The 16,169-nt window shown below is 35.9% G+C and overlaps 1 protein-coding gene across 4 annotated transcripts in view; it reads right to left on the reverse strand.

Moving 5' to 3' along the window:
- Window positions 1–10,374: 10,374 nt before the first annotated feature.
- The window catches only part of pcdh9 (protocadherin 9), a 234,161-nt gene continuing 228,366 nt past the window's right edge, over window positions 10,375–16,169 (reverse strand). For all 4 annotated transcript variants that reach the window (XM_015027916.1, XM_015027915.1, XM_015027918.1 and 1 more), the window contains one exon: window positions 10,375–12,466. In XM_015027916.1, coding sequence (XP_014883402.1) covers window positions 12,096–12,466 — 371 coding nt within the window. In that variant the 3' untranslated portion in view covers window positions 10,375–12,095. The remainder of the gene's footprint in view (window positions 12,467–16,169) is intronic.

Raw genomic sequence — 16,169 nt, forward strand, 5'->3', positions numbered from 1 at the left:
ACTCACCGCTTGCAAAGAGAAACAAAGTGAAGCTGAGAGATAAAAGCGGGGGAAGTTACATTGCTAACTCAAATTATGGTCTAAAAACAAAAGCCGTAAAAGGTCAGTTAAAACAATATGCCGTGTTTACCTCTGGCTCAGGTTTGTAATTACAGATAACTAGTCGGGTCAGATTGGGCTCGGACAAAATGTCTACAGTCTCGGCCCAGGTCGGGTTGGTTCTTTTATCTAAATCTAACAGTGAGAACACCGATGTCAGTTGTTGACAAAAGTAAAATAAGATCAAAGTAAAATAAGAAATTCTGGCGCTTTTTAATAATGGCTATGTGTTTCAATTTAAAAGCAAGATTTGCAAACTACTTCTCTACATTTCTGTTGGTGTTTGTAGAACGACTGCATTACTAATAGTTCCTATGGTAACTGCTTCGAGCCTCATTATTGTGTTTATCTCCTACTCAGAGTTTTACTGTTAAAACACTCTCATTATGTAAAAATTTTTAACCTTATGAAATGATTTTGTTACTCAATGATATGTCATAATGTGGAATTGATTAAAGGCCTCACGTTGTGAGTAAATACTTGGCTTCTTAAAGATAATGTCTGTTGTCATTTTGGTTTTCTGCAGATCACTTAAACAATTTTACATCCGACAACAGTGCCCTCACTAAGCAGAAAAGCAGTCTTCAACTATTCAATTGTAGCAATTCAAGAATAGACGAGAAACAAGGAAAATCATATTATCGTTTATCTGTCGGGGCCAGCCATGGGCGGGAACAAGAACTGAACTACACTCAGACAATGAAAGAGACTGATTAGATCTCTGAACCCCAACATGCACAGCATTAACCCGTTTTCATGACGACTCCCAGGAAGCAGACGTTTCACAGCTGGATTATCCACGACATTGTAGAGCTACAAAAATCTGGCATGCAGTGGGATTCTTTGTCTTTGCCTGCAGCTCTCAACAGACTGCAGCACGCCATCCCAACCCCTTTTTAATAGGTGATGATGGAAGAAAAATAATTAACGGACTAAGCACAATAAAAATGCCAGTCCGCCTGAAAACAAAACGGACACCTTAAAACATTGTTCACCACTCAGATACATGGACTTCTCTCGGACAAATTATTTTTGATTCTACATATGAGCACAAAGCAAGTACAGTGGTGACCAGATCCCACTACTTGTTAGCAATCTGTGGCGTAGTATATACACAACCTGAGAACAATCAGAACATTCGAATTGCTTGGACCTGAATGAGCTTAATGTTTTATCAGAGTAAAAAGCACGCAGGGCTAAACAGCTTTAACATGTTTCTGCAGAAAGTGGAGTAGAAAGCAAAGAAAGACTGACTGTAATTGTTTAATTTCCAGTGTTCAAGTTGGCATCCCTTATTATAATAAATCAATAACATTTCCATGAATACTAATTGTGGTGTGGAGGCAATAGTTGGTGTGGGCGATAGGTGAGAATCTGATCAGGCCTCTGCCTTTCCTGCCCTACCCTAGAGAGGCCTGGTGGAAACTCTTTAAAGCAGAAGAGCGAAATCAATAGAAGATGTCAGAAAATAATGAACTTATTTGGAGCTTAATGTTCACATGCTGAAGGCTTTCTAATGTACAACGATGCACACAGGTACATAAAAAAAAATAGAATAACGTGAAAAGCAAAATATTCTTCGTCACTTATTTCAGAAAGTGAAAATTATTTGTATATTAATTTCACACAGAGTTAAATATTTCTAACCTTTTTATGACTATGGCTTTCAGATGATGAAAAACCCAAAATTCAGCATGTCAGCGAATTAGAAAGTCACATAATATAAATAAAACAGGATGTTCTAAACATAAGTTTAAAGCTTCTGAAAAGAATGTTCATTTCTATGCACTCAATACTTGGTCGGGCCTCTTTTTGCATGAATTACTGTATCCACACGGCGTGGCACAAACCCGACCAGCTTATAGCACAGCTGAGGCGTAGTAATGGACGCCCAAGTCGCTTTCATATGAATGTGTGGAGCTTCCACCCGGGGCAAAGACAGACATATCATGTTACATGAAAACTTTACTACTTTTGAAGCAAACGTTGATGTTTCTATGATGTTCAGTAAGAAATAAGGCAAATTGTCCTCTCCATGTTTAGAAACATATGAATTGAGTCGCCACCAGAAGATTCTCTGAGTATTCATGTTAGAAGTTGAAAAGATGTGTCTCATAAAATGCCATTTTACTTCTTAAATAATTTGGAGGAAGCGAGATAAATTTTCACTCATATTTTACAATTTGCCTTCTTTGCAGTTCTGTTAATATTACTAGTTATTTATTCTGTATGGTTTTATGAACTCAATATTTGATTTAAACTATTTTATAACATGTTGAGAACCAGATTTTATTATGTGTACGATGCAAAACTCTGAAATTAAAAGTGTGCATTTTCTTTTCCCTGTGGCAGTAAGTTGACAAATTTCTGTTTCTGAAAGTAAACTGCTTTTAACTCTATTTCCCTTTCTTTTTTCATAACACTGGTTCATTAAGCAAACTGCTTCGGAGTTATTCTAAAGTGACTAATTACATTCTCTCCAAGCAAATTTTGAAAACTGTATCTTTTCTCAACAACCCAATTATTCTGAGCTTGTTACACATGTAATTGTTTTAGACTTGCCACAGTCTTTGATCAAAGCAAATTGCCAGCTGGAATGTTGCTATTCAGGTGCACACAGTATATTTGGGCTTTTTCCATTTAAGATAAAATTATAAAATCACTCCATTTTTTTTTTTTTTTTTTTTTTTTGCAGTCTCTTGTGTGTTTTTCTCTACAGGTAATTTATGAGAATAATATGTTATCTTTTTTTCCCCCACAAAATATTTGATTCTCACTTTTGCTATGTTGAGAAAAATCACTGTTCAGTGACAGACTGTAAATATTCTAAATAAATAAATAGCTAAATAAATCTAGATGTATTAACTGTTACCATACCTCTGGGTTTCTTGTGATTTATGAGAATATATCCTGCTTTCACTCAAAAAAAAAAAAAAAAAAAAAAAAAAAAGGGCAGCCAAAGGAAAGCCAAATAAAAAGTAACTTGATTAGGGGAAAAGGGACTCGGTAAGACGGAAGAAAGTCTAAGCTCTTTAACTGGTGCTCCTTTGCATATAAATGAGAGATTAGACAGAAACTATATCTTAGTGCCTATTAGAATACATATGCCTAATTACAATATATTCATAAAGTCAGAGTGTAATTTCCACAAAGGAGATTACAAACGAAGCACAAGGTCAGAAAAAAGCCCCTTCTGTTCTCTCATATCATTAGGATGATGATGCTGATGCTGCAAAGAACATGACTCACGCTCATTGGTTCTCCTCAGAGATTATGGTTTTTAAGACTGAATGCAGAACCGGTAATAAAAAGCAAGATGAGTAAGTACTCGAGAGTTTTATGCTAATAAAGAAAATGAAAATATGAAACTTAAAAGATAGCTCAAGTTGAACTTTGAAAAAGATTCAATTTCAGGAGTCATAACTGACCATTAAGCTCAGCCGATCTGAAGAATCAGATCAGCTGAGTGTGTAAAGAAAAAAAAAAGATTTAATACTGATTTTCTTATTCTCTGAAGAGATCATGCAAAACATTGAAAACAGAAACAATTATGCAGCTCTCAGATAACTAGTCAACACATTTTGGTTATGAGATGCGATGTCTATCTGAACACTAACCGAGAAAATATGCAGAGTTACGTCTGTATGCTGTTAAATGTAGGTTATATTGGTTCACTGTATTCTTTAACGAGTTAAAACAGGTTCTTGGTTAACTAAGTTTTATTATTCTGTGGTATCATGTTTGCATAGATTGCAATATCATCATCAAACAATGATGACGCATTTCCTTGTTAATTGAGCTTATTTAAAAACAACAACAACAAAAAACAAAGAATTTAATTTGTAACAAAAACTGTAAGAGAGAAAAATATGCCTTGTTCATTCAGATGCAAATGCATCCTTCCTAAACGACATGCAGTATACTTTTAAGTGCTTGTCTTTTCAACGTGCACCTTTTCATCTCAAATTATGTCTTTTCTAAATAAACTGTCGCAATGGAACAAAAAAATCACTGAAAATTTATTCCCCATCAAGTAAATGTCTGAAAGCTCTAATGTCTGGTAATGCTCAGGCACAGTCTTGTCATTTAAATTTAAATGGGTCTCACTTATCTGTGTCCTGTCTTTCAGGTATTCAAAAGTCCTTGGATTAAATAAAATTAAATCATCGCCAAAGCCAGTCCAATTACACCTAATTCTATTTTAATTCGGCCAAAAGGTGACTTGACAGGAGGCATTTCAAATGCCGGCAGGTTGTAAAAAAAAAAAAAAAAAAAGAAGAAAAAAAAAAGTTTCAATTATATGAAAAGGGTAATCTTTCACGGAACTAGTAAATTTAAAGGAAAAGGAGAAATATGCATATTAAAATATGAATCATTACGACCAAGCGTAGTTAATTCTTAAATATTCTGTAAATACACTGTAATATACATATTTGTATTAAATTAGCCGTACATAATAATGTTTGAATCTTTGGACTGCATATAGAAGCAAGTGTTTATTAAATTACTTCACGGGGGAAATATTTATATCATTGTAAATATTGAATGTCATATGTTCTTTTACCAGTTCATAATAACATATGTCTTTGTTATAAGAAAAGCATAATTGTAGTTCATGAATTATTGCTTTCTTACCATTTGGATATCAGATTATTCTATTGTTTTTACTGTAGTTCTCTGCATATATATTAGAAAAAAGATATAAGCTGCCAAAAAAAAAAATATTTGGGGGTTTATAGCATTGAGCAGTTTTAGCAGAGTTTAGCTTTTTGGCAAGTAATTGTGTTGCTGACTTAAGTAAACTGGTCCAGATCTCCTAGTTTACTCCATCTTTTCTGTAGGGGGTAAATATTCTTCTCCTTTTAATATTTTGTTGAGATCTTGATCACTAAAGCTCAGATTTTCTTCTTCCACTATGTGACCTCAACGTCCTCCACCACAAAGTTAAGAAATCTCTTCATCATACCACCGACCTTGTTGGCATTAGAGTTTACAGTTTATTCTCTTTAGGGTATTTCATGAAAAACTAACATCAGCAGCTGAGATTTTCCAAAAAAATAAAAAATAAAAATAAAAATGAGCCGAATTTTGCTGAATTTATTTCTTGGTCAAATCAGTTCAACTAGATTCAGTAAAGCCGATGGACATAATTGTCATGCGAGGCATTTGCTGAGGACACAAATGTCAAATAATTTGGCAGCTGCATTATGGGATGTAGAACGAACGAAATGAATAGTGTGAAAACTTGCAGCGGACACACGATGAGAGCAGACAGGAAATGGAGAAACAGCAACAGTGAAATCCTGTGGCGATGGGGGAAAAAAAAAAGCACAGAGCTTAAAATATGCTGAGATAAAATGATGAACAATATGAAAACCAGGTGAGTAACAATCAACAGAGGGAATCAGCTGAGAGAAGGATGAATAATAGGCACCAGAGAAACAGAATGAAAACACACAGAATACATAAATAGCCAAAATCTAAGGACTAATACCAACATCCGTGAGATAAAACCAGAATACACAGAGCAAGAAAAAATAAATAAATAAAAAAAACTAAGAAACTCAGTACAAAGGAAGTAACTATTATAGAGACAGAACAATGATGCCAAATTTATCTCCACACAAACAACTTAGAACCTAAATACACACAGTTCATGAATCATGAATAGGTGTGTAGATGATATTGGTAATTCTTAAGCAAAACCTCCATTTCACCATAATGTGTTTGAAATACAATAAATGGAAAATTGCTGAGAGAAAAAATCTTTCTGATGTGCTTAGAGGAAGTGGAGATATGCATGACAGTACTTGAGTGATTATTTTGGCTCTGCATGTAATATGTCATGCTTTTCATAAACCTTTTTTGCAGTCACACTGACCAACTTATTTAATGTATGATTTTGGTGATGGCACTCATTGTTAACTGTACTGTGTTTTCTTTATAACCTTGTAATTTTATTATTATTATTTTAATGTAAAGCACCTTGAACCACCTTGCTGCTGAAATGTGCTATATGAATAAACTTGATGGATTACATGATATTCAATAAATTACAATATGTATTGCCGTTAGGCGTGCTCATCAGATTTTTGAAAATAACACCCTCTAAGTAAGCAATACTCTTTCTTCCATCTGTTTGACGTAATATTCTAATCTTAAATGTCATGTTTTAATTAGCTGTAAGCAGAGAATCGTCATCATTAACAGAAATAAAGGCTTGAAAATCAATCTGTCATTAATAAATGGAAATGCCACATAGTTGATTGAGTTATTGAAATAGATGAACGTTTCAACACGGTTCAAAGCTACTGAATGAGTCTGTACATTTTCAAGGGTAAAGTGGAATAACATATGTTGTTTGCCTAAACCCCCCCCCCAAAAGCAAGAGAAATATCAACAAGGTTTTTTTTTTTTACACTGCATTGAAGTAGCACTCTGGGAGTGAGGTCTTAGTCATTACAAGGTCCCACAGAGAAGGCAATAACAGGGGAGCAGCAAACTGCTCTACAACCTATTTCAACACACTGTGTTTAAAGACAGTTGCTCTTGACAAGAATCCCTTTCAGATTGCCGTGGTGGACATGGATGGGTCCAATGCCAGCACCTGGGTTTCTCCTGTGTGTACAGATTTACTGCAGACTGCAGAGGTTAATCAACAATCGCGCTCTGCTTTCTGTCTTTCATCTCAGCCCTCTGTTGAGAGCTCAGGCCTCATCTGGAGGGAATATTGGCAGAGTGTGTGTTCCTCGATTGGCTTGCGGGAGTAATCCATACAGATGTGTCTGTTGTGTCCGTGTGGATCAAATTTTGAGAAGGACCAAGACGGACTGAAGCCATCAGATCGTTCTCTAAATGGCCTTCTGGTCCAGGGAATTGCTGTTTCGCAAGCAGTGTGCTCACTGATCCTCACTATGGTGTTACCTCTTGATGAAACTATCAGGGCTTTATATCAGTGGCTTTTCCAGGTGTCAAGCTAAATATTTTATTTTCACTTGAGGTAGGCATAAATATACTGCTCAAAAAAATAGAGGGAACATTTCACTTAATTTTGTGTGTGGCTCCAAATCCAGGCCTCCATTGGTTAATAAATTTGATTTCCATTGATGATTTTTGTGTGATTTTGTTGTCAGCACATTCAACTTTGTACAGAACAAAGAATTCAATGAGAATATTTCATTCATTCAGATCTAGGATGTGTTATTTGAGTATTCCCTTTATTTTTTTGAGCAGTGTATAATAATCCTACCAGATATAATTGCTGCAAAAAGGTTTTCTAAAAACTCTGAATCATAAAGTTATTAATTTTGTCCCCTTTTGGCATCTAGAAAGTGTGATCAAGTAAAAAAAAACAAAACAAAAAAAAACACATCTGTTACACTTCCTTGAGCATTGTTTCAGATTTACACCAGTGAGGTGTTGCACTGGAATACAAAATGTTCCCCTCAATTTGCCGTTCAGTTTAATAACAGGCCAGCGAGTTCCAGGCATCTCCCTGTGCAATCCTGTTTGCATCATTTCCTGATCTAAAAGTTGAGCATTTAAGGCTTTTACAGAAAACCTCGGCATTCAGCTTTGACCCATTTTTTCACTGTGACCTCTATGAATGTAATAACTCAAATGACTCAGATTTGTGGTACGAGGTCAGAGTTATAGTAGCTGGCCAAGCTACAATTTCTCTTTAATCTGTCATAGTTATTGCGGTAGCTTCAGCATGACAGTTCATGTTCCCTCATCATCCTCTCCACTGACCTTCATGTTTCACTTAGCGGGCCACCTCCTCCTCTGGGTTTATAAATATAATATATTGTCCCGCTGTTTATTTAAATGGATACTCTAAGGTTAGAGTTTTGAACAAGATCCATAAGCCTTGGCTATTTGCAGATATTTCTAAAGGTTGTCCTAACAGAGCTGTAAATCATTCTAAAAAGTGCACACTGTAAAGCATGTAGAGAGTACTATTTCTCTTAAAAATAATTATTTGTCTTATTTTTATTTTGTACAAGTTGTTTTTTTTTAATCTCACTTCATTTGAAAAACTTCAGACTCCTATAAAACTTTGTTTCAGGGTGATATCATGTACGTTTAGTTTTCAGAGAAGGGTTAAGTAAAGTTAAACATCTTTGGTTGAACAGCTCCAGGGCTGTTCAACTCTTGCCATTCTGCGAGTACAATCTGTTAAAAAAAAAACTCTGTTCTTTCAAGTCTGCTCTCCTTCTGGTTTTAGATCTTGGCCTCTCAGTGAGGCCTCTTATTTCAGAGCCAAATCTAAATCCCTGCCAGCTCACACCATTAAAGCTCAAAAGCTATAGGATTTGGTTGAGGTCCCAGGTTAAGTTACACATTTAACAGATGAACTCGTATATGCTATTGGTTAATACTCATTTTTGCTATTATTATCTGAAAACTTTATTTTTAAAATACGCTGTTTTTTGTCTTTTGTTGGGAGCTCTTTACTCCCGTCTGATGCACATGCAGTCCCTGTGAGTGATTTCTGCTGAACGTTTGCTCTGTTCCACTCCAGCTTGCCAGTCTGAAAAATATTCACAAAGCCGCAGAAGAAGCAAATGCGATTGGGATTTTTATTTTTATTTTTCTTGGTTGTGTGGTGTGACACTAATTTACTTCCCCCTCTCACTTCCAAGGCAATTAGCTTTGAAGTTCCTCAGAAACTATTCTTGCACAAGTCGATAGCTAGCATGGCAAGTCAGAATTTAAGCTAGTCCGCTGGGCAACTTCTGATAAAAAAATATGAAGCGAGGTTACAGTGAGAAAGAGAAACCTAAAGGACTAAGAAGGAAAAAAAAATCAACTGTCTTGGGAGATACCACTTATAATATGGTATTTGATTCAGTGTGATGCTCTTTAAGCAAAACACTTTAATTTGTAGGGGAACGGTCTATGGAGGTGTTTGAACTCCCCAAACATATTTACTCATTTAAGAGCTCTTGGGAGTTAATCTCTCAATTAGTCGATCAATCAAGAATAATCTGCTTCCGAATGATTTGATGGCCGTTGATTGGTTGTTAATGACTCAGTATTAAATAAATCAAACTTCCTAAATCACTAGAAACTCAAATGGGGTTGCTTCCGTTTTCTGATCACTGTTATTTTCTTAATTGTTTGCATATGAAACTTTTAATAAGTTTTGAACTGCATCATTATTCTGTCATCTATTCTGTCATCTATCCATCTATTATGTCTACACAGCCCAGTTCAGGTTCCAGGTTTGAATTCATGAATTGAAAAACTCATCATTATTTCCATTGTAAATAGCAAATAGTGGCTGATTTATTCAATTATTTGTATTCATTTATTACCAAGGTTAATACGAGTTAATTCCTGAAAGCCATTGCTGAAGAAATCCCACCGAGGAATGGAAAAGACAATTTTAAATTACAGTATTACAATATTTTAAAGTATAAAAACTAACTGATTTTCAGTTTACTTTAATGAAAATCATCAAAATTAAAATTAGCTGTATAATATGTTTCACCTAGGGATTTGAGTTACTGAAATAAATTAACCTTTCAATATTATTCTGATTTAATAAAAGCGACTATATATTAAACGCTATTTTGCCAAAAACACTCTTATATTGAGGTGAAGAGATTGAACTTTTTATTGCAAGATGATATCATGAATATGTCTTATCTTTTTTTGCCTCTCATTGCTACTATTATTAGCAATGCTTGATGGAAATCTGAGGAATTGGTTAGAATAACACAATAATTTCACTTAGTTTAAATATACAGCAAAGTCTATTATGATAAAACACTTTACAGATGGCTAAAGTTTTTATTTTTATGGTAACCTTGTCAGGGAACTTTCCTTGAATCACATCCCTTGGGATTTGTTATAGCTGTCTGCTTACGCCACAGTGACCCTGAAAGTAATATTTTTAAGAAGCTTTTACTTTCTCTAAGGACAGAAAATGCAAAATAGAACAGTTGCAAGAGAAACTGTTCATCAGGACACGCTCTCTTGGAGGATGCTCCAAACCTGCTTCTGCTTTGTTCATAAGTAAATGCGTCATCCAAAAACAACAAAAAAAAAACAAAAAACGTGTTTAGTGTAAAAACCGATAATGGGAATGATTTTCCGTTTTTGGAGTGAAAGAAAATCACTCTAATTAGGGGCAAACCCGTGCAATATTTAAGCAGTGCTTTGAATTTAAATTAACAAACGTTCACGGTGGGGGGGGGGGTATTTATTCACAAAAAAAAGGACACAGACATCCCGATGTAGCCGTCTTGTACGCAAAAAAAGCATACACATAATTAAAACATTTATTGCAGTAGCTGTATACCTGTAGAGTAACAAGGATTAACTGTTTCAGTATTGGTGATGTCAAACACCCTCACAACTAATAAACATACTGCGATAAGCAAATCACTCCATCCCACTGAACATCTTTATACTGTGACATTAATGTGAAAGTGCTTTACAAACGGAACTACTCTTTATGCACAACTCAACTCTACCCACCACCCCATCTCGAAAGGAAAAAAGAAAAAGCAAAGACAAAAATGACAAATTTAATTAAATAAGGTATATCATTTAGCATGCTTTTCCTTTGTGTATTTGCCGTCCATGCTGTGAAAACCAACTCTTTCAGATGGTGAAATGACAAGTTATTTTGGTTGACACACAGTCTGACCATGCCTTTTTTTTTTTTTTCCTTATTCGGTGACTTTATTTTGCCCTTTGTTTCTTTAAATCTGGCAAACACTCAATGCATAAGGCATCTGATTATCAGACCGGATATTTTCGGCAGCCATCATGTTCTTGTCATTTGAATAAGCACAATTCAGTGTTTCATGAAGGCACGGTGATTTAAGTGTTATCTTTACCTGTGTTTTCTTATGTATGGAAAATAATAGTCTGTGGAAATAGTACATATATATACAGTATATATATATGTATATTTACATATATAGGTCAATAAGTTGCAGGTACTACTGAGAAATTGCCCTCAGTTAAATCACAAATTGAAGAAAATCTATACAGTAAGATCAACCTTAGATAAAACATTTAGCCATTTACAAATATATTGCTATTTAATTGTACTAAACACTTTTAAAATCAGAGCGCTTTTAGAGCTTTTCAGTTTTATAATGCACATGTTGAGCACTGACATCCTTCATAAAGCTTTTTTTTTTGTTTGCTTTGTTTTTCGAACAAGAAAAAAAAAACTGATTCGCCTTTGAGATTTTGCAGCACTTGAATAAAATTTATATGGGATATAGGTAACAGTAAAATTATGTGGCAAGATTTTCTTTCAATAAGAATAAAGAAAAAACAAAAAAAAAAAAAAGAAGAAAAAAACGTAAACGTTGGATATGCCACTTTATGCTGGAGATCTCTGCCTGGCTGAATTTCCCCAATTCTGATGAGAAGCCATTATAATGACGAAAGCCAAGAACTGTCCTACCCACTGTGAATATTACAGATACATGATTGTGGTTAATAAGTATTATTTACAAACACAGAGACAGTGACAGAATAAACAAGTGTCCACAAACAAGTGTTATAGGACCAACACTTTTTTGAAATATAATCAAAAATTTTCTTTGATTGTGTTGATTAATATAGTCCCAAACAGCTCAATAACAATCACACCACAAAGATTTGTATATATTTGTCTGACAGTCATTCCCCCCCCCCCTCTTTTTCAGTTGTATGCAGGTCCTTCTTCCACATGTCCCCAAAAGAAGTGGAAAGATAAGGTTTTTCATTGAGAATCGTAGCATTAAAAAGGAAAAAAGAAAAAAAAAACCTTTGTGTGGAGCTGCAGAAAAATTTTACTGTGAAGAACTAAGCATCAGCACTATTTTTAGGCCTACACAGTACATGTGGCCTTTAGACTGCAGAAGCATTAACTTAAGTTGAAGAAAGGAGACGAAAAATAAACCAATGAAACACAGGGTGAGCCCAGGTGAGACGCCTCACCAGTTTACTCTGTCCAGATTTCTTGCAGCAAAGAAGAGTCAGTTTTATAGCTGCTGGTCCTTTGGACTGTCTGGGCAGGATGCTGACTGGCAAGACTTCAGACTCACCAAAGGAATATCAGCCATGCTGCTGCTGGTGAAGTGTCCCTCCCCACTCCCAAACTGCTTCCTGTCACCAAAATGCTCTGACCGTCCACTTTCGTTTTTCCAGGTTCTGGACAGAGTGTGTCCATTGAGGAGTTTGTCCTTCTGACCCCACTCCCGCTGAGAACTAAAGCTAGACACGGGCGACTTAGGATGCTGGTACGATCCTAACGTGGGAGGCATCCAACAGTTGTCTGAATGTCCAAGGACAAGGCACTCCTGTGTGCACATCTCTGTAGCTTCCACAAGCCCTCGTGGTCCCAGGGGTCCATCTGAAAAACAAAAGGCCAAAATACAGTTTGAATGACACTATGAAGTGCATTAGTATATTTTATTGTACCTAATAAATCATCTTATGCAACAGTATGTTTTATTAAACAAGTTAAAAAGATGGAGAAAATATGAAAGTTGGAAGAAATCACAGCTCACTCTTTGTCTTAAAATGATAAGAACAATAACACACAGTCAAACATGGTGGTGACTGCATGAAAGTCAGAAGTTGCTTTGGTTGGATGAATTTCTACAATTGATAGAACCACAAATTCAGATCCCAAGCACAGCAACTTGTTTACTGCTGGATGTTTCAAAAACAGCAAAAAAAAAAAAAACAAAGCTTGGGCCTAGTCAACGGCTGGGCTTAAATCAAACAGACACTGTGGTGCAACCGTAAACAGGGAGTTCATCCTGGAAAATTTTCCAGTGAGACTGAATTAAAACAAACTTGCAAAGAAAAAATTTGGAACTCATTACCAGTTATTGTTAAAGAACGTGGCTATTGCACGTTCAGCTGTTCTCAGGTGGCTTTTCAGCTGCGATTAGTAAAATATTCTCAACTGAAGTGTCCTGCTTAAATGTCAGAGCTTGGCTTGACAAAAGCAAGAGGATGCCAGTAATTTTTGTGCGTAAATGACGAACACTCGGAATTAACACGTGGAATTAATTGCGTGTATTTGCATGGAGACCTGCAAGGAGTAGTGATGCGCTGTTTCCAAGTGGAGACAGTATTCATTCTTAAAACCAGGATAAAGGTTGTTCAGATCTCAGGGGCTGCTGAAGAATGGAGATTGCAAAAAAAAAAAAAAAAAAAAAAAAAAAAAAAAAAAAAAGAGTGGCTGTGATCATGTTCAGGGTGTGCAGAGTGAAAAGCACAGAAACTACTTACTGACCTGCCATTTATGTGACATTTAGCTTTTTTGTATTGGTAGATAAATGGCTACACTGAAAGCATCATAGCATCATGATCTCACTGATGGCATTTCCTCAAACTCACAATTCTTGTAAAAGAATGGAACATGAATAGTTCGTGCATCAGAGTACATATATTTGCATGCAGCATCAGTATCTGGTGTATTAATTGTCAAAACTATGACGTCTGTATTTCACTTTGCTCCTTCAAAGCAGCTCGGGGATTATTATGGACACTCTGTGCTTTCCTGTTTCCCTGGTGAGATAAACATGACCATTTGCATGTAGACAATCAGTGCCCCAGTGGGCAGCTGAGAATAATTTGAATCAGCCACTTTCTCTTGCAATCAAGCACATACCTTCTCATTTAGAAAATTTACAGATACAATTTGATTAAAAGACCACTTGAGGTAGTTATCTGACGTGTTTTACAATATATACATGAACAGCATAACTTTTGGTACCGTCAAGCAGAGCATCGAACATGCATAGAAGTCTAAACACAACAGACTGCTGAATGATAATTAGATTTTTTTTTGTCACCCAAGTGTTTTATTAGGACAATAATAAACTTGCAAAATGGACCGTGTAATTTAAACCAAGATGTAATGTGTCAGTGTCACACTGTTTTAATAAAGCAATATATTTGAAAGGTTTTAATTTCACCTGATTATCTTCTCCCTTTCAAGAAAATCTACAGTTCCCTTGAAGGTCAGATATGATAAAAAGTTCAGTGTTCGTGGGTCCTACTTCACTTTTATGCAGCTCCTCCACACAAAAGACAACATTTTCCAAACTTGGACCTATTAGTTACAACAGCTAATGTTTTTTTTTTTTTTTTGTTTGTTTGTTTTTATTAGATTTACATTAACACAAATAAAATAGACATGCCAATATTAAGGTTTGTTGGTCAATTCAGTTAATAATGAAACACTTAGATCTGGAATTTTAAAGTAACTGCGTTTCTTTCCGTTGCAAAAATGGATGCATCAGATAGAAATTCGATTTCCCAGTTTGACACCGTGAAATTGGGCCTCTGTCTCTTTAAGAAACTCCTGCTCTTTGTGACACTCCGCCTTCAGCACATCACAACAGTGTTCCTGCATTATGCCAATTACTACTGTTCCTAGCAGTGTTGGACTGAGATGTAGTTTATAACTCTGTCATATCTTTACCCTTTAATGATTTAGATTTTATTCCACTGCCTAATAGCACCATCACACTGCAGTGAATATTCATAAAATGTAAATACTGTTTTTCTCAAATGACAAAGACTAACAGAATTTATGCATCTCTGATTTGCTGAAAAGGACAATAGATAATACATTTCCCAAAGTTCTTGCAGTGTGTTTGAGCATAAATTTATTCTTGGGAAGAAAAAAAAGACAAATAAAAAACAAAAAACAAGCACTGTTTATTTATTTTTTTTTTAAATCTCTGTCATTAATAGAACTCCAAATACCAACACTGAATTAAAATAATGCTATTTGTTATCATGTGCAAAATAAAACAATAAGTAACAATGTCTTACAGCGGGTCTTCGCGAAAAACATATTGCTTCCTTTTGCCAACGTCTAGACAAAATGTTTTACAAATTGTTTAGTGCTGTTTGTCTTTGCATAGCCTGTTGCTAATAGCTCAGAAAGCATGTTCTTCCCCTAATACTTGCACACACATACACACACACACACTTGACACGCACAAGCAAATAGCCGGTGGCTGGTGTTTGGTGCAGAGCCCCAGAGTGCTTTAAATAACATTGAGGCACAGGTGTTGAGGAATGCAAGGGATTCAGTTGTGTGTCAGATGGTGCTGACTTTTGCTTACAGCGTTGTGCAAATTATGCAGAGGTCCACAAAGACAGATACCTTAAAGACAAAGAAACCATTAGACTGTCTCGTGATGCAGTGCTATTAGGATATGCTGGAGGCTGTCTAGTCTTAATTCTGCAGGAGCTGTGGAATAAATGTGAGCCATGAGGAATAGCTGCCTAATGATGGACACTTTGACCAAGCGGCATTAACAAACCTTTCCTTTTGTCCTCCTACTCAGCGCCAACAGATCACAGAGGTTACAGAGGAGGAGGAGGAAAGGAAGCTCAATGCTGACCAGAGGATGTTTGCAACTGTAAGGGAGTGTACTTGCTTTACTCTTCTGGCTATTACTAATGAGATAACGTTTGGCTAATTAATTGGATGCACACTATCAACACTGATGTGCCAGCCCCACACCAACAGCCTTCAGAAAGTCAAGAGGGAATGGGAAGAGGGGGTGTGTGAGAGTGATTGAGTGTGGGGGGATTTAGAGTCCATAGGGCTTGTTTATTTATCCATGCTGTTAAGCATGCCCAGATGTTGTTATTTGGGGATAAATACGGCTTTGTTTTAGTCCAGCAAGGAGGCTTAAAAGTACCGTACCAATGTCTCCAGCTGGTGCTCAAAACCCCTCCAGATACGTCTGGCAGATTAACGTCTCATGCCTTAAATCCGCAGTAGGTATTCCTAGTGACCCTTTGATTCTTCTCAATACAACCTAAACACATATGAGGCCAATCCATTACTATGCACACCATGGCATATAATGATACACCCTATTATAACTGTGCCCTGCAAAAAAATCTGGTTCACACCAGCAGCACGGATATCACAAACAGCTTGGAGAAAATGTGTGAGCAGTGTCCAACAAGGCATAGAATTAAACTCTATACAGCTTTGCAAAAAAAAAAAAAAAAAAAAAAAAAAAAAAGAAAAAAAAAAAAAAAAAAAGGAAAAAAAACACCCTGGGTTCAAC

This window comes from Poecilia latipinna, unplaced genomic scaffold, assembly GCF_001443285.1.
Source record: "Poecilia latipinna isolate Pla-1442-1.1 unplaced genomic scaffold, P_latipinna-1.0 Scaffold110, whole genome shotgun sequence".
Classification (NCBI taxonomy): Eukaryota; Metazoa; Chordata; class Actinopteri; order Cyprinodontiformes; family Poeciliidae; genus Poecilia; species Poecilia latipinna.